The sequence below is a fragment of the Daucus carota genome, chromosome 1 (assembly GCF_001625215.2).
Source record: "Daucus carota subsp. sativus chromosome 1, DH1 v3.0, whole genome shotgun sequence".
In the NCBI taxonomy this organism is placed as follows: domain Eukaryota; kingdom Viridiplantae; phylum Streptophyta; class Magnoliopsida; order Apiales; family Apiaceae; genus Daucus; species Daucus carota.
Window position 1 is genome coordinate 30176178 of NC_030381.2, and position 25423 is coordinate 30201600.

A 25423-nucleotide genomic window follows, 5' to 3' on the forward strand; every position below is an offset into this window, starting at 1 on the left:
ATACGGTCAAATTGCAGGGGAGTTTGAATTATATATGAGAAGATTGTGATGCAAAGAATTTGCAACTATAACATTTTTCTGAAAAATGCCTGCACAATGTTGGTCTAATATGAGTCTCTACAAATATCATAAATTCAATAGGATACATATTCATTATTAAAACACATATAATAGAAATTCACCATTTTTACCGCCATAAATTCCAAACAGCTAAGCAAGAAATGATTAGCAAGTTGAAATTCTGAACTCACGCCCCTAAATGTACATAGAATATAAAAATTTAATTAAGACGAACAAAAACAGAATTTAACAAATTATAACTGTATATAAAAAATATAGATTGAAAAATCAATTCTATTTCATGGCTATTGAATTAGTTAACTCATTGATCTGATCAACCGGATACACCCTACAATCTTGCACTATAGCAGCGAAATAGATGCAACTCAAGTCTAATCTCATCCAGAGTTGACTACATAAAAGTTCCAATGAGCAAAGTTCTGGGAAAAATAAAAGAAGTTGATCCCACTAAATACCCAAAATGCTAACCATATACATGCAACTAGGGCTGAGCATTCGGTCGGTTCGGTTCAAAACCGAACCGAACCGAAATAACCGAAAACCGAATTAGACTTTTTTTTGAAACCGAACCGAACCGAATTAGGATTTTGAACCGAACCGAACCAACCGAAATATTTCGGTTCGGTTTCGGTTTCGGTTTGGAAAAACCGAAATTTTTCAACATCCTGTACAGTTTGCAGATTACAGTTTGTAATTAAATGATTTCAATCAACCAAACTTCACTTGATTCATACATCACTAAATATGACAAATTAAAGTCGGAAAATTTAAAGTTTACATCAGAACAAATAGAATCTACCAATTTGCATTACAAAATTAAGAAAAGTATTAGCCGAAATTGTAAGCTAATTAATTGAAGCTCGTCTTACATAGTTAGATTAGAGATGCAGAATACAAACCTGGAGTTTGAGTTGCTGCTTGCTGGAGATGATGATTAAAAGATGAGTTGCTGCTGGAGATGAAGATTCGTGTTACTGTGATTGAGATTCGTGTTACGAATTACGATAGAGACTAGAGTTTGGGTGGGGAGTGGAGACTAGAGCTTGTATCGGAAACTCGGAGTCGGAGTTTGGATGAGAGGAGAGTCGCCGCACGCAGTGGAATTAGGACATTAGATTCTATTTCTAGGGTTATCTTATCTGTATTGTATATGATATATCAGTATGTATGTAATATATTATATATTTATTTTTTATTTAATAAAAACTTCGGTTATTTCGGTTTGAACCGAAATACTATATCAAAAACCGAACCGAACCGAAATTCTTTTCGGTTCAAACCGAAAAACCGAATTAACCGAAATTTCCAGAAAAATAAAACCGAACCGAACCGAAATTATACGGTTCGGTTCGGTTTTTCGGTTTCGGTTCGGTTTTGCTCACCCCTACATGCAACTACAACAGAAGCTTCAATGAAGAATAATTACAAGGCAACAAAAAAATCTGTTTTACTTGTTCCTGTCCTAGATAAATGAGAATTTTCCTGTCATCAGCATTTGTCGTGCCTTCAATTTCATTCTTTGTTCCGAGCTGCACGATCTTTTCTGTGTCCACCAAGGATGCGAGAGATTTGCAAACCTCTGCTGAATGCTTGGTTGAACAGCATTCGAGTTTGAAATTCAGAAACAAATGGAAACCAAGCAAGGAAAGCAATTGGAGTGAAAAGAAGCAAGCCCATTGCAATTTCATAGCCTCGGGCAAGTGTCCGAACTGATCCCCAGAACCCAGCTCGGTGAATAACAGGTTTGCATGCCTGAGCAATCTAAAAAGAAAAGTAACAAATAATTAAAAAATGCTTTATGACTCTAAAACGTATATGGCCCTAAAACTTCAGAATCATCTATATATAAATTTGAAGAAGATTCGGAGCATATATGAAGTAGGGCCCCATCAACCGATTTTGACTAAAACCCCTTGAACTTCAGGGCTGAACCTGTTATAAATTAAGATAACGGCATCTTTATGTGCAGCATTTCAGTTGTTCAAGTTGTGGATTATCATTCGAAAATGAATTGAAATATGCTTTGGATAAACTGAAAACCAAAAGGAATAACATGAGTTGGAAAAAAATTACGAACCAGGAGCAAACCCCAGCCAGTTGGCATGAAGGCAAGAATGCAAACTATAATGTCCTGCACTGTCATATGGGGAAGTGCGATCAGAGTTACCAGAATAGATATAAATGTAAGAAAGATTAATCCTTTGATCAGCCGAAACACGAGCTGAAAGTTTGCGCTGAATTTTCTCCTTCCTACTGAAATAGTCTGGAAAAAAAATGACATGTGTTAAGTCATTATATGAGATTATATTGTATATGCAAGGATTAATTACTTAAATCCAACAAAACATACTGTAGAACAAGACAACTTCAATAGATTAGGCAGGAGTGAGAATTTAATCAATAAACACAGAAATTAGAAAACAAATGCAGGACACCTTTTGAATTGTCATCAACCGTATCAAATAAGTAGATTTGTGGAGTTGAAAGTTTAAAGGAGTCTATAAGACATCTTCAATAAATCAGGCAGGAATGCGAATTTAAGCAATAAAGAAAGAAAATGAGGAAAACAAATGCATGACACCTTTTAACTTGCCATTAATCTTTCTAAACTACTACCAAATAAGAAGATTTATCGAGTTGAAAGTTTGAGGCAGTCAACTTTAGCAAAATGTTTTTAGTGATATCAATTTCTTTGATGTTTCTTCAGTTTATTTACCACTTTAAAGTATATTAGTCTTTAAGAAAATGAAGACAGATGTTTTCAATATATGAGTACAATAAGAAAACAAATGTTCAAAAGAAACACTGACCTTCATCACAAACAACATCAGAACAATCACCAGCCACGATATGCCATACACCTGTTTTTTAGACATGTCGTAAAATTCAGATTAAATTCAAGAGAGAAGCTAGAACAGTGACCTTAGAGAGAAGGATACAACATACCAGAATACTTTTTGTATGCTTTGTAATGTTCAAGTGATAAACAAGCCCGTACTGGTAGATGAAGAATCGTAAAGCCAGCAATATTTCAGCAATAATTCCACGCTTTCCAGAATGATGAAGATGTTCTTGTTCCTCTTCCCACCATGATTCCCAACTTTTCTCAGGTGGCACACCAATACCACCTGTATTGCTTATCCACTTATTCCAATCAGTCCAATCATCAACAATTTTTTGCCACTCAAAACCGGAAGGATTGAAGAGGAAGGGAGCAAAGAGCCAGGTGCAAACCATAAACCATATAGATACAGTGATCAAGATATAGGCAAGTGCTCCTCTATAAGTTTTACCAAAAATTTCATAAACGACAAGTAAAATCATTAGCTCAAGTCCCTTCACAAAATGGCTCCGGGAGTAAAGCCGATAGTTTTCAGCAAACTTTGCATGAAAAACAACAAAGCCACGACCAGTAGGTCTATATTTTGCACCTCCATGAAGTAATGTCCTTCCATAATAGTGAGTCTTAGTTCCAAGTGAGAACGTAAAAAATACAGGTGCTAACTGTAACTGCATGAGAACAAATTCGCTTAATGCAGTACGAAAACCTCTTTCCAGACCAATTTCCATCATCATAGGCAACGCCATTAAGAATCCGATTTGCACAAATGATTGAGAAGCAAGCGCCACTTGAAGAGGCTTGTTATCTCGAATAGCTGGTTGTGTACTAAGACCCTCTTCGAGTCCACTAAGAACAAGATACAGGCGCCCATAGAGAAACACATATACAGTAAGCACGGTAATCTGCCAGAAGAACATAGAGCACAACATATATTTATCAAATATCCCAGAAATGTGTATATGGAACAGGCTTATGTATGAAAACATACCAAGGTACTGAAGTAGAAACCAATGGTGGTGAAGTAACAAGACAACATCCTGAAAAAATCAAATCGATGCCCAAGCCTGTAAAGATCACGACTCAATGTCTGCTCTCCATTCCCATTGGCTATTTTTGCTTCAAACAGTGATATCTGATTGAGGCCCACGTCCCTCCCTTTTCCAACTTGTATGTATTCATGATGTGTAACATTGCCTTCACGAAGTGTAGAATTAAAGCCTGCAATCAATGTCATGTTCAGAAGTAACAAAGCAAAGATGAGTATGGAAGTATGTCATAAATGGCTACAAGCCTACAACTATAGACTAAAGTTACCAGCAAAGATGTCTTCGCTTAAGTTTATAATCTTGGAAGCTTTGCTGACACCACCTCTGGTAAGGTGGAAGAGCCTGTCAAAAACATCTGGATGGCCATAGTGGAACCGAACCCTGAGTAGTGAAATTAAGAAAAACAAAACATATGCTAGGTCAATGACACCATGATCAAGCAAAATAATAAACTATGGTGATGTGGAACCGAACCCTGAGTAGTGAAATTTAAAAAAACATAACATATGCTAGGTCAATGACACCATGATCAAGCAAAATAATAAACTATGGTGGATTTCAACACAAGCACTGGGAAGACAATAATTATGGTGGATTTCATATTTCAAAATGAAAAGTTTGCTGCAGCCGATAATATAGTAAAATAGGCGCTGATATTCTTAGACGTAAAATTTAACTAAAAAGAGTATACACAACCACGAAATAACTCAATATATAAAGCTATGTGTGTGTGTGTATAGGCTAGTGATCAAATACAAACCGACCCTTAAATAAAAACAAAACACCAGTAGAATTTAGTGATATTCACTTTAGAAAATATTGATTTGTGTTGCAAAAATTGGTGAAACCTGCAGAAATTGGTGAAAACTGCTGTTTTACTTGCTTATGTGTGTTTTTGTGAGGGGTTTTGATTGGTTTTGTGATGGTGACAGTGGGAATAGATTAACAGCACAGGTGTGAATGAGAGGTGGGTGTGTATAATAAACGGAGTTGTATGTATGGTGGCCGTAGGAGATGAAGGCTGCCGGAGGTGGAAGGAAGGAGATCGAGGGGGGATTGGTTGATTGTAGCGGAGTGGTCGAGTCTCGGTTGGTGGTAGCAAGCACAGGCAGGAATCTGGGTGGGTGTGGTGGCAGAGGTGGAGGTGGAGAAATTAGTGATATATTCCAGCAGGGTTTTTAGTTTGTAGAACTTAATATATTTTAAGAGACACAATCCAGCTTAGAGAAACTCATGGAACCTTGCCTGTCCTGACAGATCACTCAACAATCTAAATAACCAGCTTATATTTTTCCAATTAGTAATAATTACACACCGACTCATAATAACAAGAAAAATAAGTTCTCGAGCTGATTACATATAAATATTGTATGCACCATCTTTGATTAGACATAGGGTTGAGACGTTTAAATAATAAATCCTGGACTGACCAACATGAGGAAGTTAGCAAGCATGTTGCTTTTTAGTTAGACAAGCACTTGTTACACATATAATTCTAGTAGGAAAGAATCCTCTCTCAAAGTAGCTGTCAATATAGTTTCGATCAGGCTAATATTGAAAATTTACTAGAATTCTATATTCAATCATATCTGAAAATAAGGGGGGAAAAGGCTCTAAACAGATAAACTAAGATAGAGAATGTAGTAGTCTACAAAAAGATGAATAACCACTATTACCTATAGGGTCGCGCTCAAGAGAGAACCAGTCCTTAAAATAGAACCATAGAACCACAAAGGTTCTGCTGCGGAACCCTAAATTTTAAATAGATTTTTAGGATCTAAATCTAAATACATGTTTTTTTTCATATTTTTTCATCGCTGTGTGTGTTCAAAAATAATTTTAAAATCTAATACATAGATATTGACATTTTTTGCATGTGAAGTTCTGCTGCAGAACCCTAACTCATACTTAAGTTCTGCTGCAGAACCCTGCCTTATAAGGTAAGGGTTCTATGGTTCTCTCTCTAATGGTTCTCTCTGGAACATGACCCATTAGCTATAATATCAGCTCAAAAAGAGTCAAGGTGCTATCTCTATCTTCTTGGTATACAAACAAACATATTAACTGCACCTGTCAAAGTATTCTATCTTCACTTCAACTTTTATTCTTCTTTTTTACTGGTACTTAAGAAATAACAATTGGCAACATAAAAGAAAGGCAAAAAGTATATTTTTATTAGCAGATGAATGCTTTAACTTGATAAGATAAAATGATAACATTAATTAAAAAGAAATAAGTTGACCCTTTTGATTAACATGAGTTCTCTAAAAAGCCCTGAGCAGTCCCAAGCAGGTGAAGAGACCGTTAGTGCTCAGGCAGAGCTTTAGTATATATAATTTTCTACAGCATATAATATATGTATCATTTCATAGAATACTAATTCTTGTATGTACAAAATCCAAGAGTTATAAAGTGATAACAGCCTTTACAAAATCATAGACTACTAATTCTTCTATCATTTCATAGAATACTAAAACTTGTATGTGCAAAATCCAAGAGTAATAAAGTGGTAACAGCCTTTACAAAATCATAGAATACTAATTCTTGCATGTACAAAATCCAAGAGTAATAAAGTGATAACAGCCTTGACTTTGTAGATAAAATGTATCATTATTGATTATTTAACAGGCAATCCGCTTAACACTAGTAACCCTAGAGACAGAGAAAGAGAACAGAGCTTACTTCAAGGGATTAGCTAGTAATCTCTGGCCAATGGTCACAAAACTTGTCTCCTGATTCGACATAAACCATGCAAGTGACGACACACTGCATGAATAACAAGCTAATGCTGACTTGTATCGAGAGGATTTTAAATACATAACTACAAAAATATATAAACCTGTTAACAGCACAGAGAAAGAACATACCTTCCAGTAAATATATGTTCCCGAAGACCAAGAATTGTAGGATATCTTACACCATCGTGTTTCTTTAAAAATTCTTCAAGTAAATTCCTCATTTTGAAGGCTTCTTCCATGTAGTTGTCCTATTAGATGAAGATTTTAGTAAGCTGAATGTTGGCAGGGATTTCTGTGTGAACATAAGATAACCATAAGACTATACCTGGTTCATATCTATAGTTTGCAAGCCTTCTCCACGAGTAAAGATAATAGCATGATTCTGATTTTCTGGCTTTCCTTCTCCCAAGATAGCGGGTCCTGGAAGCTTTATGCGATAAACAACCTGCAAACAGAATGAGGCAAACATTTGAAGATGTTTTCAAGATGCGAAACTAATATAGCCATCAGGAGAGAGGTCATACTTATCGACCAAAACTGATTATCTGCACAATTCATTCTCTATTAACTTGAAATATTCTAGCAAGTCATAACATGCCTTGAAAAACCCAAAAAACATGAACAATGCAGAAATTCATTAAAGAAATAAGGATATCATAGAGCGCTGCAAACCTATGTACTCCAGGATGCCAAGGTTCAAAAAATATAAACAAAAATAAGAAAATGGAAATAATAATAATAATAATTATTATTATTATTATTATTATTATTATTATTATTATTATTATTATTATTATTATTATTATAATTGTTTCATTCACACCATATGCAACGTCCTCATTTATGTTATTCTTTTGTTGAAAACTAATGTCCTTATGTTTACTCCAGCAACATACATTTAGTACATAATCGGGAAAGACGGTGCAGCAAATGAACAGCCAGAAGTTGGTTCAGCTTATATAGGTGGCTCGCGAGGCCAAAAAAAAGTAAACACAAACAAGCTACTCTATTAAATTTGAGCCTGACAATAGGATTCCAATTGAGACAAAAAAATATTTCCAAAGAAAAAAATTGTACAGCCTACAAAAACAATAATGCTTAGTATAAGCACAGAGATATTCAATCAGGGACTCTAATATTTAGGAGTAAATTCGTATGAACTTACATAGTAAATAAGAACCTTTCCGCCTTTGGGTTTTCACAAAACATAAAAAAGTGTTCGGCATGACTTAGAGAGTGTATTTATTGTCTCCTATAGGAGGCGAATATGCTAACCCAAATAAACTCCGGATTATATGGATTAGCATTAAGGATTTACCAAAGAATCTGATGCAGACATAAGGTGGATATCTGCTTAACTACCTTCTATTGCAGTGCTGGAATAACTGTGAAAATTCTAATAACAGCTTCTTTTAGGTCAAAATCAATGACGGGTAATATTACAATGACAATTGCTGGGATTATTTACAGGCACAATCACTTACATATAAAAGTAAAGGTTTAAATACATTATCTATTACTCCTAGGCAAAACTGTATAGAGTTGTCAACGTGCATTATATACTTCGACAACCAAATTATGTTATGGAAGAATTTTAACATGACTGCTGTTATAAGTTTCTATTTATGTCGCAGGGGGTAAGTATCACAATCAACCATTGACGAGTTTTCATTGAGTACCTTAATTGTAGCTAACATTTCCGTAATAAAGGCAATGATAAGTTCATAAAAAGATATCCAAATCCCATTAATCTATGTTTGCATCATAGAATTTACCTGGTCCAAGTTTTGACCTGGTTCAGTAGAATTCGACTTGGGCATAGCAGCTTTCACAAGAGCAGAGTAATACACTTTTTGGTTAACTTTTTTGGTTCTATCTTTGCTAGGCTCTTCAACTTCATCAATATAAGCAACACGGAGAGATGGGTACCTGTCGATATCTGGAAACTATAAGAGGACCAAGTCTCAAGAATCAACAAAGAGAATCTGCACTACAAAATTTACACGTACCCTGACATAAGCCTTAAAATATCTTGTGCACGGGGATCGCCAGATCGTTTGTGTATTCCATATTTCTGGCATGAAACCACATATGTAAACTTCATATCAGCAACTGCTTGGCATTGTGTCCATAACGATCTCTCTCCTTTCATATGATCCTCACTCAATTCGATTGCCTTATAGCCTTGCATTAGATCTGATCATTATGCAAGTATCAGTGACTAGAGCAAAAGGTTTTCTGAGGGCAGAAGATGCAGATGATTATTATTAGATAGTAGGATACCTTCATCTTTTGCCATATCAAGGAAGGCTTGGAGTTCCAAGGCTTTGCGGTAGTACATCATACCTCTTACTGAGAGAGTAGCAAAATGAACAAGTAAACATAAATACAAAAAAATGACTTCCAATAATCAGAAGCATGATCTACGCCGAATTAACACCAACCTAGGAGGTGCTCATATATATTCTAAGGGACTTGAAATAAGTTGAATGTATTTTTTGTGCATTTACCGAATTTTAAAAAGACTTTAGTCAAATTATAGTGGGATATATGAGCTTATTTGTGACTTGTTTTGGATCTTGTAATTTGACCCGGCAAAGGGTGATATCCCCTCACTACATGTAACTTCTATTTTTGTTTTTTCTGGTCAGTCTAGTTTTTGTTTAATTAGATGGAAGCTACTATACACTATCAAGTATCAAGTGATATATTTAAACAGATAAAATCTGCAATTTTAAAAAAAAAGTATTTTTTTCCTTATAATTTATAAAATCTTTTAAGTACCAACCACCAAGTAACTTCTTCTATCATAACTCATAAGCCAAACAGGCCCTAAAACTCCCAACAGATGTGCAAAGGCCAACAAGAGACGCGTCACAACAAACATATATAAGAGAAACATTTCATACCAGTTTTAGTCAGAGTCTGGCCCCTGTATGATGCCCATAGTCGTAAATTTTCTTCCAATGCTTCGTCTAATGATCTAAAATCTTCCTCCCTGTCGCACTTCATACGCTCAAGAAAATTGTTCCATTCATCTAAAAGTACATAAATTAGTACAATACCCAGGCCTGAGTTGTCTGAAAACAAAAGGAGAGCAATAAAGAAAGTTCTTTATATGGAACCTGGAAAAATCTTTTGCAAATAAAAGAGAATTGATACTCCATCTTCATTAGGAACTTCCAAATCATGCAAGGAAAAGAGGACCTCCTCCGTATAATAAGGAGTCAAAACACTAGAAAACCAAAACAGAGTGTGTTAGAGAGAGAGAGAGAGAGAGAGAGAGAGATGAGTTATGTTTACCTCTAATGGCAACAAGCTAATGATTGCAACAACATACTTAATGATATCGATTATTATACAATTGCACATGGCTTGCCCCACTTTACTAAAGTATAAACTACTACTGAGCTAAAAGTATTTACAGAAATTGCTAAAAGTATCTACTGAGTGAATGCAGGAAAAACAGTATAAAACAGATTGTTTTCTTCACTAATAAAGTTTAATGATGAAAAACTCACGAGAAAGAAAGCATATTGCGGACTTTGGGTGCTGAAGGCATGTCCATGAACAATGAATTGGAAAAGAAAGATATCCGTCTTCTAGCTTCCAAGTTTGATGGCACATCCATCGCAGATTCTGTCACTGTTAGTAACAGATAGAGCCTTTTGATCTGTAGAAGGAAACAAACAACACCTAAGTAACTGGAACAAAGAAATTTAGCAGAAAAATTTGAAACGACTGATACTTAACAACTGCTCCCGGTTAGAATTATAGCTCACCTTCTCTTTCCAAGCTTCTGATTCCGGAGTTGGGAATCTAATAGCTCCAGCAGATGCAAATAACTGATATTGTTGATCAAGCGGGGTCATGCCCTCATGGCCTGAACCACCATGGATTGAATCTACCAGACTATAGATGAGAACATTAGAATACTGTTTGATGCAGGACAATTTAATTACTGATGCAGTCTTGTGCATGCACAACTAACCTGGATATTTGATCTTCCATCATGATGTCTCTTGTCACCACCTCTAACATATCCTGGAAAAGAATAACAACTTGATCTCTGTCCTCCTTCTTGTTCTCTAGCTGCAGGTATCAGAGTAATGAATTTCTGGTAATCATTAACTCCAATCTCGATATCAACTGATATTACTTTACTAGGTACTAAAAGACTTGAGAACTTACCAGGTATTTGATGAGCTTTACAAAGTGATCATAGAGACTAGGAAGAGCACTCATTTTATACTCAGTTATAAGATTGCCTAATTCAACGTGCTTGTCAACTTCGTTAAATATATATTCAATAACCCTGGTACAAGTAAACAAACAAATTCTAAAATAGGAGAAAGACGAGGAGCACCAGAGAAGAAAAAACAAAATTTAATTTCGTCTAGATTAAAATTATCAGGTTAAAAAAAACATACTTTTTTTCACGGTCACCACCAACCAAAAACTTAATGACATTACGAAATGAAGCATAGCACTCGCGGACAGCACAAGACATGTAATTGTCAGACTCAATCCGCTTCTTTAACTCACGATCTTTCCCGTTGCTGTCCTTAGCCATATCCAAAGCTATTGGGATCTGGTTCACATGTGTGAAATGAATGTGTGCTCAGAAGTACTCTCCAAAACAAAGAAAAAATAAAACCATCTCAATGTTTTAATAACTGCTAAAAGTTTTGTTGGATATAATATGATTTAGTTAAGGCCTCTTTCTAACACCTTAGGGTTATGGGGAGCAGGTTACTGAACATGGTATTGAAGCACAGGTTTATGAAGGGATCTCAGGTTCGACAACTTCCACCCTCAATTGCTTAAATTTGCATGTCCCTGTCTGTTCCCCCATCGTACGATTCAATTGGTAAAATTGCTTAACTTTATATGAACTGATGAATATCATATGATTCAACTCAGGCTCCTTCTATTCTCTAGTTTGTTCATTGTGAGCTAGATAGTACACTAAACAAAATTTAAAGCAACGATCATGGATAAGTTATAGCAGTAGAAATAATAAAATACTTTTATCCTCACAAAACTGGGCATTAGAAAAAAATTATAGTTGAGTGGTAGGTTTCTAAAGACACATAAGTTGGGTGATGAAAAAATCTATTTTCCCTTAAAAGAACTACTAATTTACATAATTAAATGCACACATTATTTCCTTCTTTGCATTAACATTATATCCCACGAAGAAAATTGGTGCATAATTTAGAGGATTAAGGACTGCAAAAGTGCTGGTCACTTCAGATTCTATTGACACCGTTACTCAAATTTTAATCTCATCTAAGACAGGGAAGTAAATACCATACTAATTTCCTTCTATTCTTATCTTGCATAGCCTGAATGTGTATATGTTTATTGTAACAGATTTAACTAAAATTAATTATTCTGTTCTACGGCCCATTTTTGAAGATATTTACGAAATGCTGATCGAACTGAAAACAGTGAACCGGACAAGAGAAAAACCTTGCTAGCTAGCAAAAATGGAGGCCATTGTATGAGGTCCAAGTCACGATCAGCCCAATATGGAACAAGCAAAAGGTCCATTTCCCTGGTAATGAAATTAGCTTGGAAATTATGATAGGCAATATAATAATTTAGGACTTCTAATTCAAGCATTACCAGAAACAACAAAAAAACAGAACAAAATTTCTACAAAAATTTCTGGTGAAACAGCCTCCATGTATTACCTGTTACTAATGAGGTCTTCCTCTCTAAAGCTAGTGATTATTGTGTTCCATAACTGGGCAAACCTTGCAGCTTCCTTTTCTTTATTAGAGGGAATCTGGATTTACACACATAATAATGAAAAAACAGTAAAAACGGAAAATAAAGATTATAATTAAAGAGAAGTATTCAGATTGTAAACAAAACGAAAAATAAGTGAGAGAGGGAGAGGGAGAGAGGGGGGGGGGGGGGAGAGAGACGAACCGCATCAAATTTGCGTGACAAAGTGGCTTTCAGTCCCTTCTTCTTGGCTGCCTCACCTCTTTCCTCTGGGATTAAACAACCATTAAATGCACCAGGCAAAGATTGAAACCGGGACCTCAGCATTCCTAAGGTCCGAATCTGGATGCCAGACATATGTGATTAGTTTTTTGTCAACAAAAGATGAAACAAAAAAGACAACTAACTCATCCTTTTAACTGGAGAACTGCGCTCTTGGGCAATTGTGTTGTGCTTGTGCACAAAGTGTATAACCACCATTACATCAATTTAGTGTTCGACTGGAGTATATTATATGCAAAGATCATGACCGCCCTTAAGTGTTTCTAGTGGTATTGACTTTCTTGCTTTGTAAATAGTGAGCACTGTATTTAAGAATGTATAGGGTTTATGCTTGTTTGATGACTGGGCACATGGGGTACAACCCCCTTTATTAACCCGCTAAAAAGTTCAAGAAAAAAATATAATGTTGGAGAATTCTTATGCCACTATACAGTGTATCTTAAAACTGGCAGTTCAAAGTAATACAATACCATCAAATGGGCATATAATAATTAAATCCATGATAAATTCAGGAGACAAAATATATTAGTTAGGGATATCCGACTTTTGCTAATTTTCTACATCAAAAACATAACCACCTATTAAGTACTTAATTTATATGCATAACCTATCAAGCTTACATGTACCACTTCTTCAATTTAATGATCAGCGTATAGACATCACAGTTTCCAACCAATAATCAAGTTATAACTAAAGGAAGTAGGAACACCAACAAACCTCTCCTAGACGTCGGAATGCGCCATAGATACCTCCGAACAATGTAGAGAATATGGCATACCATATTTGAGTATCCATAAAATAGACCTGAAGAAACAACTTAAGTGTCAATGACTACACTTTATATGGACCAAATGAGATGATTACTTCCAGAGAAAATTAATAAATCTATACTGAGAGGTGATTGGGTAAACCCATACAAGAATAATTGGAGCCCATAGTGCTATTACAACACCGATATTGCTCTTTGCTGCAAGTATAAACATACATGAAAAGTGTTAAATCAGTAATAAAACTTTTTTAAAAAAGAAAGAAGTAGAATTCAAATGTAAAAATTTTTGTTTAAAAAATTGTTCCTTAGACTCTACAATGTACAAATATTTATTACCACGAGGAAAAAATTCATGCCACTGATATGTTGATATGTGTACATTCATAATAGCTTTTGTTGGACCAACAAGAGGCTTTATCTGCAGTATGTAATTCAGCATATTAACGCATATCACTGAATTGACACTAATTTGATTCTTAGAAGAGAAGTTCAGGAGGATAGAAGAATCAGGTTATGCAGTGAAATACCTACCCACCCTCCCCCTGGGGCGCAAAAATAAGTATTCACATGTTCATGGCAATGAATCTTTATTATATACAAAAATAATGGTCAGAAAAAGATTCAGTAAAAAATCTATGCCAAGACTTGAACTGCTTCCACTTTAGAATGGTCAGCCAAACGTGAAGTAAAAAGTGTGTGCGTTTGATTCTCTAATCCTACAAAACTCATAACCTGCTACAAAGAAATACCACTACAGTTCCTACAAACACATCAGAGCTACACATGAAAACCAAAGCCCAATAGTAATATTTATCATTATAGATTCGCATCAGATTTGCTTAAACTCTTGGACAAGAAATGCACCTCGAGGTAATAACTAAATGCCAGCTTTGTCACTATAAGAAGCACCCAAAACATTGTGTACCTGAGAATTTATATCAGCAGTTGTGAGATTTGAGCAATCTGACTTGATGCCAGCAATAATAGTTAAGAAATGTCATACAAAGGGGGTCTTACTTAAAAAGAGAAAATGCACTTTCATGCATGCCCCTTCCAACATAAAGTCGAGGCTGCAAGGTCACCACAAAACTGAGGTTACAAGCTTGATATTGTAATGTTAAAATAAATTATAAGTAAGCTATAATCAGCGCACTAGAAGAGATAAAAAGAAAAACGTCACGCACCTGTGACCACCACATCATGAGCATTACAATTCTGTAGTTTGACCTCTCTAGGTATCGGCGAATAATGGGGAAAAGAAATAGTATTCCCGCAAGCATATTTGGTGACAGGTAGATAACAACAGCCAAAATGAACATTGTAGGTGAGTTTGAGCCACTGCCAAACCAATTTTTAATGGTCTGAGCTAGCCCAGGAGGATTCTCCCATGTATAAGCATAGGTAACTGGTAGTATGATCACCCATGCAGCAGCAGACAAAACCTTTAAAATAAATCTAAGCTTGACATGAAATGACATGCTTTGCCTTGCTTTCCAATTTAGGACCACATCAAGCAGAGCTGCAAATTTAAAGAATTCAGTGTGATTTGGGAGAACTGATCTAGTTTGACCATATAGTGCACAGTTAAATTGCTCAACAAGTTATGCTTCTTGCACTATAAGCATAAGAACACTTATCTTGAAGGAGGAAAAAAGAAAAATTGTCCCTTTTGGTTTATTTATTCAAGCAAAAGGCAAAGTATCAAAGGAGGCTGGGTAGAAATAAGTGTGCTAAATCTCGTTACTTATTGCAAAGATATGCAGGAAAAAAAGATCGCCCTTGACATAATATCCCCTTACACGTGCAAACTACCAAGGAAACACAGTAACTGATTCATTCAATATTTTAATTGCTCCCTAAATATTTGTAAATTGAGATGACATGCATATGGGGTAGAAAATGACTGCGAACTTCTGCAATCATTAACTCTTATAATCCTGTCAAAAAATTATTACATACACTTTACAAAGCCAAAGGATGTTTGGACTGGAGAAAACTCTTGTACCACAAGGATGTCAAAATTAGATCCCTGTGACCGTAGACCCCAATTCAAGCAAAGAGCAAACCCAGGTCAGAAAAAGGGTTTACGTACATATAATCAAAAACTATATAATCAAGCACTCGCACAGAGTAATGTCAGACAGAAGTAGGTTATAGTTCTCATTCTATAAAAAAATTAAGATACAAGAAAATATACAAAACAAAGAGAAATTATTTTGATGAAGCGAAACTTTTTCTGAATGCCAAATGTCAGATTAAAAGGGCAATATAATTTGAGTATTTAGGATGCAAGAAAGTGGAAGAGGAATTATTTAACAATCTAACACAAATTCAAATATGGCAAAAATAATTATAAACAAAAAATAAAGTTACCTTGCCCAAGCTTCAGTATTGCAGCAGTTATAAAGACACTTAGTACTTTCTTGAAGACGCTAGCATTAAAGATTAAGCTTGGTGATCCAGATTTATTCCAGGCAACAATTATCATAGCCTTGATAGACGTAGAATCAAAACATGTTAACACATATATATATTCAAAACAGCAACAGCAAATACAAACTGATTTTTAAAAGAAGATGATCACCTGCAGGCATAGTATAAAGAAACCCCACATCCGATCAAAACTTCTGAAAACATGCCAATACGATCGTATCTCAACAAAATTAACTTTTCCAACCCATCGATCTCTATTAGCTGGCTTGTTATCCTGAATATGGAATTGATATCATGTCATTAGCAAAGCCTGATGCGATAGAGATTGTATTCATCGCAGGAGATAAAAAGGTTAACTAAGCATGAAACATGCTTAAAACTAAATAGGTTCATGTGAAATCCTTGAAGTACTATATGACTTTACAAAACAAAAATGCGAGGTGAACTTAAACTTTCAATCAGAAATATCATCCAATCTTTGATTTCTATCACAAGATGTTGTTGGTTTTATTAACCACAAACATTAAAATTTAAAATACCTTAAAGAGGTAAGAAAGATCAAAGTAAAAACATACAAGGAAATCCCTTGACAAAATAAAAAAAAAAAATCACTGAATTACATATGTTAAGCTGGGCACTAAGGGCCAGACATATTCTGAAAAGTAACTCATATCAAAAGCTTACCAAACTTTTGTCGAAAGGTAACTTTTCTACAGGTGAACAAAAGAAATCAGCATCAGCACGCATCGGCCAGCCCAAACGGAAGCAGTCCACAGACCTAATAAGAAACAGTCAAAAGTACAGACCAGATAATGTAGATAAAGGACCACAAGCTGAACTGGAAATTAAAGTTTGTACCAGAAGTACTCATTTAGATCATCATAGTTCCTCCATTGAGAATGCTTCGATTTCCCTCTTTTGCTCCTAGCAGCTTCCTGCATAGCATGCTCGAAGGAGCAGAAGTAAAGAAGAGTAATACGATAAAAAAAAATAATAATAAGACATGAATTAACTCCGGGGGATACCTTTGCAATCACTTCATAGATTGGAGTGACAACTTTTCTCAAGAATGCTTCTTCCTCGCCTCCATAGGCTGGCTTAACATTCTCCCCCGTCATAGGACTAACATTGCCAGCTAACATACCATATAGCTCAAATGCCATCTGACACGGATGATAACAATAACAAGCAACATTTATTATTGATGTACCAGAACTCAATAAACTGCTCAAAAATTGCATCTCGCTTCTGTAATTAAACATTAAATGAACCAACCCCCAAAGACAAGATTGTGGCAATAGCCTGTGAAATTATCTAAAGATGCTCCAACAACACCACTAACATGATTGGAAAATGTTGAAATGCAAATCAATTATCAAATGCAAATTGTAACAAAGTACTCTTTTTTTATTATTGTGACTTTTAGTCTCCATAGGCAGCTGGTCGGTCAAGTTGAGTAGAGGGGATGGAGGACCAACAGGAGTAATAATAGATTGGGCACCGGATTAGTCTAGTCTACCATAAGCTGATAACTCAACAAGTTAAACATTATGTAGAACTAATAATTCAGTAGTAATTACCGACCAGCTAGTTACTTGAACCAGGCTATTTAGCAATATTAGGCAGGAAAGTTGTAGAACAGCGAATGTTCATTAACATATTTATATATCAATTTCATATAGAAAATAGTATGGGAAAATAACTACATCCAGCTTAGTTTAGCTGTCAAACATTTTTGGCTATATGGTATATTACACACACACACACACACACACACACACACACGGTTTTCGATTCCCTGCTACAATATAGACCTAATTGCACAAGTTAACTGGAAGTAAGGACCTATTGATTTATCCAGAATCTTCTAAATATGTTCCCTCCTGTCTTAAGCAAGACTTCCTTTACATGTGTAAAGAATTTGCCACTATATTAGATGTGGTCTACAATAAGCGAAATCCCTCAGTGTCAAATAAGGTCTGTGCTACATGTTGACTCATTATATCTGTATGATGCCCATGCAAGAACCAAATTAAATTAAGGAAGTAGGATGTCTGTCCTTAAGATGTGCCTTCAAAATTATTAATCATGTTGAAGAACAAATTTGTTACAAATTGGTATTATATAAACATACTCAATACTTCTTCTGAAGTAGTTACTAAGCTTTTTTTACTAATAACTGCTCAATATTGAGTTTAGGGGTCATGTGACTTCATTAAACCACTTGTTAAGCAATAATGACTTAAGGAGGTTAAAAGATGGAAATATGGATGAGCTTTCACGTACTGCTAAAATTTCAGATGATTATTGATTCAGTGTTACATAAATACTCAATAAAATTAAAAATATGAAGAATTCGCTATCATATGTCAATTTTGTCACTCATCTAAGCTTTACATAATAAATAAAGGTATCTGACTTGGATTAAAAGTATTTAACTGGATGCTGTTATCTCACAACAGATAATTGCAGCTAAAAATTCAAAAACGTTATTGTACAGAGTCATACATGATGATAGATATAGCAAAGGCACTCAGGCATGAATCTCAAGTTGGCAGCTTCCCCCCATATCAGTAGATAGAGACCCATGTACAATAATTTCCTTTGCTGGACTTCCTGCTGTATAGTTGGTAACCTAGAGTTTCGAAATATATGGCAAAACTGAGATACCGGTACAAAGAAATTTAAAATCCAAAAACAAACATTCAGGTGAGTCTCAAATTCTTAACTACCACTGCTGAAATTTAAGCAAGATATGTTTCAGGCGCAAGAAAAACTCGTCATAATAACATTATAAATTTTGTCTTGCTCAAGTCATGGTACCTAACAAAATAGGACAGTTTCTGTCTGACAAAAAATGAAAGACAACCCTGTGTTCACTTTGTTGAGTCTACTACAGTTTATGCAAGGAATAGCATAAAAAGAAATGACGGACTATTGTGTGTTGAATTGTTGATACGGAAGAGTTATCTTTACAACTGCACATTTACATGATAAAGTTCTTACCACAAACTACTTTTACGATCCAAAAACTTGCACCACTTTTTGTAGTTTTTGAACAACTTCTTCATCACTTCATTTAGAGCTCGTTCATCCAGCTACACAAGAAACATAGAGATCGAAGAATATGTCACACAACAGAAACAATGGATATTAAAAAGGCATATACTTATCTTTGTATAATAATGTTTAAGATGGTTACAACCTCTAATTTTAAAAAAATGTCTTAATTAACAAGGATATGAGATGATTTGATACATGGAAGAGCGTATCCCAGCCTCACTCAATGAACACAAGAGGCTTCAGAGATTGAGAAACGAGATTCTGACCAGAGCTAGCTTTTTCAGCTCTGAAATAATATGCAAGTCATCATGGAATTAAAAGATCTGAATGTCATACATTCTCTTTCCCATTTTATCTTTTCAAAACCTCGACCAACTATACACACTGTATATATCTAAGTTTCTTTCAGTTTTTACTGTCTTTCTAACTAGAATACACAAACAGATCAGAGTGCTCCATCTCCAGCACGTCTATGCACAAAATACAGCGATTGAATAGTACAAGAAACTTTAAAAGGCCAACACTTCGCCGTCAAAGTCGACAGCCAAAAAGTTACTCGTATAAAGAGAGATGTTGCAATATTATTAAAGGAATACTTATGACTTGGGGATGCTGTTAAAACTTGGTTTTACTTCAGAAACTGGGAGAGTCAGAGGAAATGGCACTTGATGATTGGCAGGCCTGTCCTCGCTATGATGTTCATCTTTACTAAATCATCATGGCTAGTATCGTGCAAAGAGACAAGGTACAACAGTTGTTTTCAAATATAAGTTGCAAAAAGTATGTCTCCTGCTTTCCGAAAACAGATATCATCTGGCTACAGTTCATATACATCTCCTATCATTAAATAAAGTTAAGTCTGCATTCTTTTAATTAAAGTTGATGCAAACTGTATTGACATTATTTATATCAACTATTGCCAAAGAAGAATTTATATAATAATCTTGAATCATATTGAGTATAGAGGACAATGCGCGTTCAATACAGAGTAAATCAGATTAGCTCGTGGAACAAAAGGAATAATAAAGAAAACCTTGGGTTGTTGATCGGGCTTAGGAAATTGTCGAATGTGAACATTTGCAAGCAATAATATAAGGTGCTCCCTTTGATTAGCAACACTATCCTTCTGCAAATAGATTATTTGATCAACCGTCAGTGTTACAATGCAAAGAAATATTCCTCAAATTCAAGAGGAATTTATTATCATGCTACAACTTTAAGAAATGATACTACTTACCTGAAACCCAAACATGGCTTGAAGCCAATCAAGTAAATCTTCATCTTTTTTCTTCTTATAGTCCCTAGGCCATGGAAGACCCCTGGTATTACGAAGGGCGTAAACAGCAGCTTGAATCTGCATTTTAAGTTTTGGTATACATAATTTTTAGTTAATTAGATCATCATATAAAGTTAGAACACAACACAAGCCGAGTCAGAACTTAAACAAACCTCAGGATATCTCATAATAGCTTGATTTGCACTATCTGGGTCGAGTGGGAGAATATTGTATGGGACATAAATCTCTGTTTTTTCTGCTACTTTATCATGTGCCTCCAAAATCTATGTAAATCATCAACATAATAGTAAGTGAGAAATGGAAGTTCTATTCCGTAGAGGCAATATATGGCTACAGTTTTTTTATTATTACACGAAACACAGATTAAAAATATAGAACTTAATAATTTTAAGAAATTGTATCTCTTATTGTGAACCTCGCGATCAACTTCAACAGATTGTGTCTGATTTACAGCTTTCAATACTTCAAAGAGAACATTGGCAGTTTGATATGCTTTTGTAAGCTGCGCCCTACAAAATTTTGAAACTTATAGGTCAACTGATTTGCAACTTAGCAAGAGGACATTGGTGCGGAAAAGGAAGTTTGCTTTCAGAACTCACCTATCAGCTTTATCAGCAGCATTTTGCAATGCTTGGATATACTTTTTGTAGTAATGCTGATAGAAGCTCTGCATCTCCCGTGCATCACTTTTCTTAACTCTCCCCATTAGAGTAGGATCATTTTCCTGGAGAAATTGTTGAATTACAGTAGAACATAAAGTATCAACTTTGTAAATGATGATAAAACCTACAAAAAAGCAAAGTATTCCGACTTCTAGATGTTGTTATTTATTTGCCTATGTATAAGATGGAAAAAGGTACATTCAGAATAATCATTTTATATAATTTATTTAGCCACAAGAAACCTGGGTGTTCGCCCTGTTTAGCGCAACATGTTCTTAAATTGACCAAAGAGCATTATAAAAAGCTGACCCCTTTTAGCAAGCTTAACGCACATAAAACTTGCAGTACAATATACTTCATAAAAAGCATAGTTTATACGTGCTACGAGTTTAATTTGCAATATCAATCAGATGAACTCAGTAAGTTATGGATTAAGTATAACACATAAAGTAACTGTTGTAAAAGCTCTAACACATGCACTAATCATAAAATTCCAGAAATCTCTTTTGTCATCTTGACCCTACATTTCTGTCATCCGCATAGTGTCAATATTGTTTCCTTCTCTCCCGCACACCTCAGAGTTGATTACTCTAATGTAAAGGGTAGACCAACCTAAAATAAATTGGGATCTCATGCATGTATAACATACTTTCATGTGTGCAAAAATGGGCAAGCTATTTAGGATATGCTGCTCTAGCCATTGTTTCTTGTTTTGCGCAATATTGATTATTTCTCGTGAAAACCCGGGGGATATGAGTCTATTGACTAATCATTTGTAATTTGGTATGGCTGTGGAAAATATTTCTGATATATATAGAAGTGAATACCAATACTAATAAATGTTTCTCAGTGCTGCTACCTAACTAAGGTGTTTGTGATAAAATTATCATATTCAACGTTCTATGAAGTGGCATGAAATTTACCCTTTCAAGACGTTGAAGAAGGGCAGTTTTAAATTGGCGAACTCCACGTCCACTCGAAGTGGGATCCAATCTGTGAGCTTTCTCAAAAGCATAGAACCGACCTGAGCATACAAATTCAATAAATTACGAAGCATAAAATAATACATAATAATGTACGGCTGGTTTCTTAAAGATTCTATTGCACTTCATCAGTATCATATGAAATCTCCTTATGCATCACATCACATTATTTAATATCTATAGTGGTTTCAAGCTACACAAAGCAACCAAGAAAAAGGGGAATACAGCAAGACAATAGACTTGGCACAAAAACCAACAGCAGCAAACAACTTAAACCATGAGTACAAGACCCAACAGCAGCAAACAACTTAAACCATGAGTACAAGACGCCCCCCCCCCCCCCCCCCACACACACACACACAATGCAGTCCATGGTATCCTTTGACATTCCTAAACACAGCATTCTGAATGTGTGTCCAGATAATATTAAACTATGTTATTTTATAATAGTTTACAATAATTTTGATTCCCATGATCCAAATATCCCATTAATTTACCTGTCATTCTTATTCATTCAATTAGCACACACACGAGGTTAATTGTATGCACTGTATATACATGAACAATATACTAGAGCACAAATTAAACTAGTGGCATTCTGTCAACAAAAAAGCATCATTCGCATAAAACCATTTTTTATATCCATCTTATCATTTGACAAAATTGAAAAATAATTACCCAAATGTGCAATAATGACTAAAACTTACATAGATAAGCAACTCTTGGATTGCTCGGCTCAACCTCATTGGCCACACGAAGAATAGGAGCAATCTCAACAAGAGACGACGGAACCACCTCACTGTCGAATATCGACTCCCCCAAATTCCCTGCCGTTTGGGTACGCACTAACCGCCTTTGCGGCGGACGATCAGACCCTTCTCCTCTAGATGACATCGTTACAACTCAAAAAAAATCCCTACACAAACAATCACTTGACTTCATTACCAAAATTACAACAAGATAAACACAGAAACAGAATTCTGTAATTGCCAGTATTAGGAACCCTAAGAACAAATGAAATTCCAAATATATTTCGGTCAGCGAAAACCCTACGCATTAAGCAAATTACTCAACTATATAGTGAAAATCAAAACAGAACAAAGACAGACAGAGCAAATTTATATAAAACCTTAACAATAAACATATAAATTTAATTATACACACAGAAACATTCACTCATCCTTATCACCAAAATTACAAGAAAATAAACACAGAAAGAGCATTTGATTCTAGCCGATATGGAAACCCTAGAAACAAAAAATTTTAAATAAAAAATATAAACAAGTGAAGAAAAGCAATATGCATAAGCAATTACTCAACTAAAATACCTAAAATCACAACACAATAAAAACATAAAAAAAATACACACATACATTTTAACAAATACATAAATATATACAAGTCAAGAAAAGCCCTGCATATAAACAATTAGAACATAATAAAAACAGTCAAAGCATATTCACACACACATGTAAACACAAAAATCGAAATAAATAAGTAGAAATACAATGAGGAGGAAAAGAAGCTAATGCTGCTAATTTTATCATCTAATTAAAATATAGAAGTAGATACATTACAACTATGTATGTATAAGTTCTGCATCTCATTACCTCATGCAGCAGCAGCACAACAAGAAATCGAAAAATGGAGGAGTAGATTAAAACCCTAGGGAAGAGAGAGGGGGAGGGGAAGAGAGAGAGAGAGAGAGGAGAGAGAATGGGAGAGGGAGGGAGAGAGAATGGGAGAGGGAGGGAGAGAGAGAGAGAGAGAGAGAGAGAGAGAGAGAGAGAGAGAGAGAGAGAGAGAGAGAGAGAACTTTTCGGAGAGAGAGAGGAGGGAGAAAGGTGGTGGTAGTGGTGGTACTGCAACTTTAAGCTAAGAAGGAACAAAACTAGTGTAGAGTACTTGTCTTTAATTACATAAACAATACTCGTCGTTTATTTAAACTACTGTAATGCCATTCAGTAGCTGTAGGCCCCATCTCCTCAGCTTTAAGTTTCAAATGCTGTACCTGACTCTTATTACTGCTTTCAATTTTTTACCGTTGAGAATCCTCATCTCACTCCGCTGTCACTTATCTTATGTCTAATTTATTATTTATTATTTATTCGAGGTCGATTGGACAGGGAGATAATATTTAAAATTTTCAGGGATTTCATTTTTTCTATTTTAAGATGCTTATACAAAACGATTACTTATATTTTTTTATTTATTTTTTTTGCCAAGAACTTATATTTTTTTTAAATGAAAGTGCGGTATGATTATTCGAAAATGAGATGTTAGACGGATGAAATTACATGTAAGAGTGATAGCTTATTTATGATCATAAAATCGTCGGACCTAACTTATAATTGATATATATACTTTTTTTTAGATATATTAATTTCTTGATTTTTTCACGTATTTTTTAGAATTTGAGTATATATTTAAAATTTTCTTTTTATAAATAAATATATGATAAAAAAAGTTTATGCACAAAAAATTTCAAAAATAATATTGTAAAAACGTGTAGGTCTCGCTGAATATTACTCGTGTATAATGAAATGTGTGATAAAGAAACTTTAACAAATCTAATTTAATTCCTAGCTAAAGAAAAGCAATTTATTGATGTATACCTACACGTATATGTGCGTTCGAATAAGCTTTTTACGCAATATTTAGAAAACAGAGTAGAGTTGGTGAAACTGAATTGTTGTTAATTAAAGCGAAGGGGAGGGTATTTTGGTCTGAAATTCAAAACACACAAAAACTGTTGGTACACCAAAACATGAGAAAACGAGCTTTGGAGCCGTTTCAGTCTCTTTCGCCATTTGTCAATTATACCCTCACCGTAATATGCAATTACAAACAAATATCGCAGATATTGCATTTAATGTAGTGGCATTCTGGTCATTTAGGAGCGGGCGCGATACACGAGGCTTCTGATAACTGGGCCAACACCAGAACTCAGCGAAGGATGTCCAATCTCGGAACTCCATACAATAAATGTACATACACACAATATATGTATTTTTTTTTCGGGTAAAAACATGTTAAAGTATTTTATGCGTGGGGAAGTTTTGTTTGTTTCTGTCGAAAGTATATTTTGTTTAAAATCTTGATTTATAGGAAGTGGGTCCTAGGGATGAGACATGAGTCACCGCACATGATCATGTTCTTACTCCTTTACGTATTACTCCCTCCGTCCCCCTAAGTAGTATACATTGGGGGACGGGGACGCGGCACGGACTTTAATGCTCCTGTAAAGTATAGTTGTGTAATTTATTTTTAAAATTTTTTTTTTCTGAATTAAAGTTTGGATGTTATATTTTTATTCAGAAAAAGAAAATCTCAAAAATAAGTTACGGAATTATATTTTATAAGAGCATTGAAATGCGTATCGAACAGTTGAAAAGAAACGTATACAATTAAATGGGACAGAGGGAGTAGTACTTTTATAAAATTACCTTTGTATCTCTCTCTTTTCCCTTCTCTTTATCAAAGATTGGTAC

The 25423-nt window shown here is 35.0% G+C and overlaps 1 protein-coding gene across 1 annotated transcript; it reads right to left on the reverse strand.

Annotated features, from left to right (window-relative positions):
* Positions 1 to 305: 305 nt before the first annotated feature.
* Positions 306 to 23838, reverse strand: LOC108202272 (callose synthase 3). The gene is made up of 43 exons (XM_017370666.2): positions 23543 to 23838; positions 22640 to 22848; positions 21873 to 21973; positions 20887 to 21011; positions 20703 to 20796; positions 20440 to 20550; positions 20228 to 20344; positions 20024 to 20116; positions 18934 to 19025; positions 18436 to 18562; positions 16953 to 17090; positions 16786 to 16862; positions 16612 to 16705; positions 16079 to 16201; positions 15868 to 15985; positions 14679 to 15013; positions 14512 to 14564; positions 14359 to 14419; positions 13831 to 13912; positions 13643 to 13692; positions 13443 to 13529; positions 12648 to 12785; positions 12407 to 12501; positions 12183 to 12267; positions 11138 to 11298; positions 10899 to 11022; positions 10699 to 10799; positions 10490 to 10619; positions 10229 to 10380; positions 9833 to 9942; positions 9617 to 9745; positions 8991 to 9059; positions 8717 to 8903; positions 8483 to 8636; positions 7033 to 7152; positions 6837 to 6955; positions 6652 to 6735; positions 4238 to 4350; positions 3912 to 4141; positions 3028 to 3825; positions 2892 to 2942; positions 2159 to 2344; positions 306 to 1842 (listed from the first exon to the last, which is right to left on the reverse strand). The coding sequence occupies exons 2-43, from the start codon at positions 22824 to 22826 to the stop codon at positions 1594 to 1596; spliced, it is 5850 nt and encodes a 1949-aa protein (XP_017226155.1). The 5' UTR covers positions 22827 to 22848; positions 23543 to 23838; the 3' UTR covers positions 306 to 1593.
* Between the last annotated feature and the right edge of the window lie 1585 nt (positions 23839 to 25423).

Coding starts and splice junctions, on each gene's coding strand:
- LOC108202272 (XM_017370666.2), bottom strand. CDS start 22,826: ATGTCATCTAGAGGAGAAGGGTCTGATCGTCCGCCGCAAAGGCGGTTA. Junction 20,551..20,702: donor CTGTTGAAGTTGATCGCGAG/GTTCACAATAAG, acceptor TGATTTACATAG/ATTTTGGAGGCACATGATAA. Junction 8,904..8,990: donor TGATATGGCAAAAGATGAAG/GTATCCTACTAT, acceptor CATAATGATCAG/ATCTAATGCAAGGCTATAAG.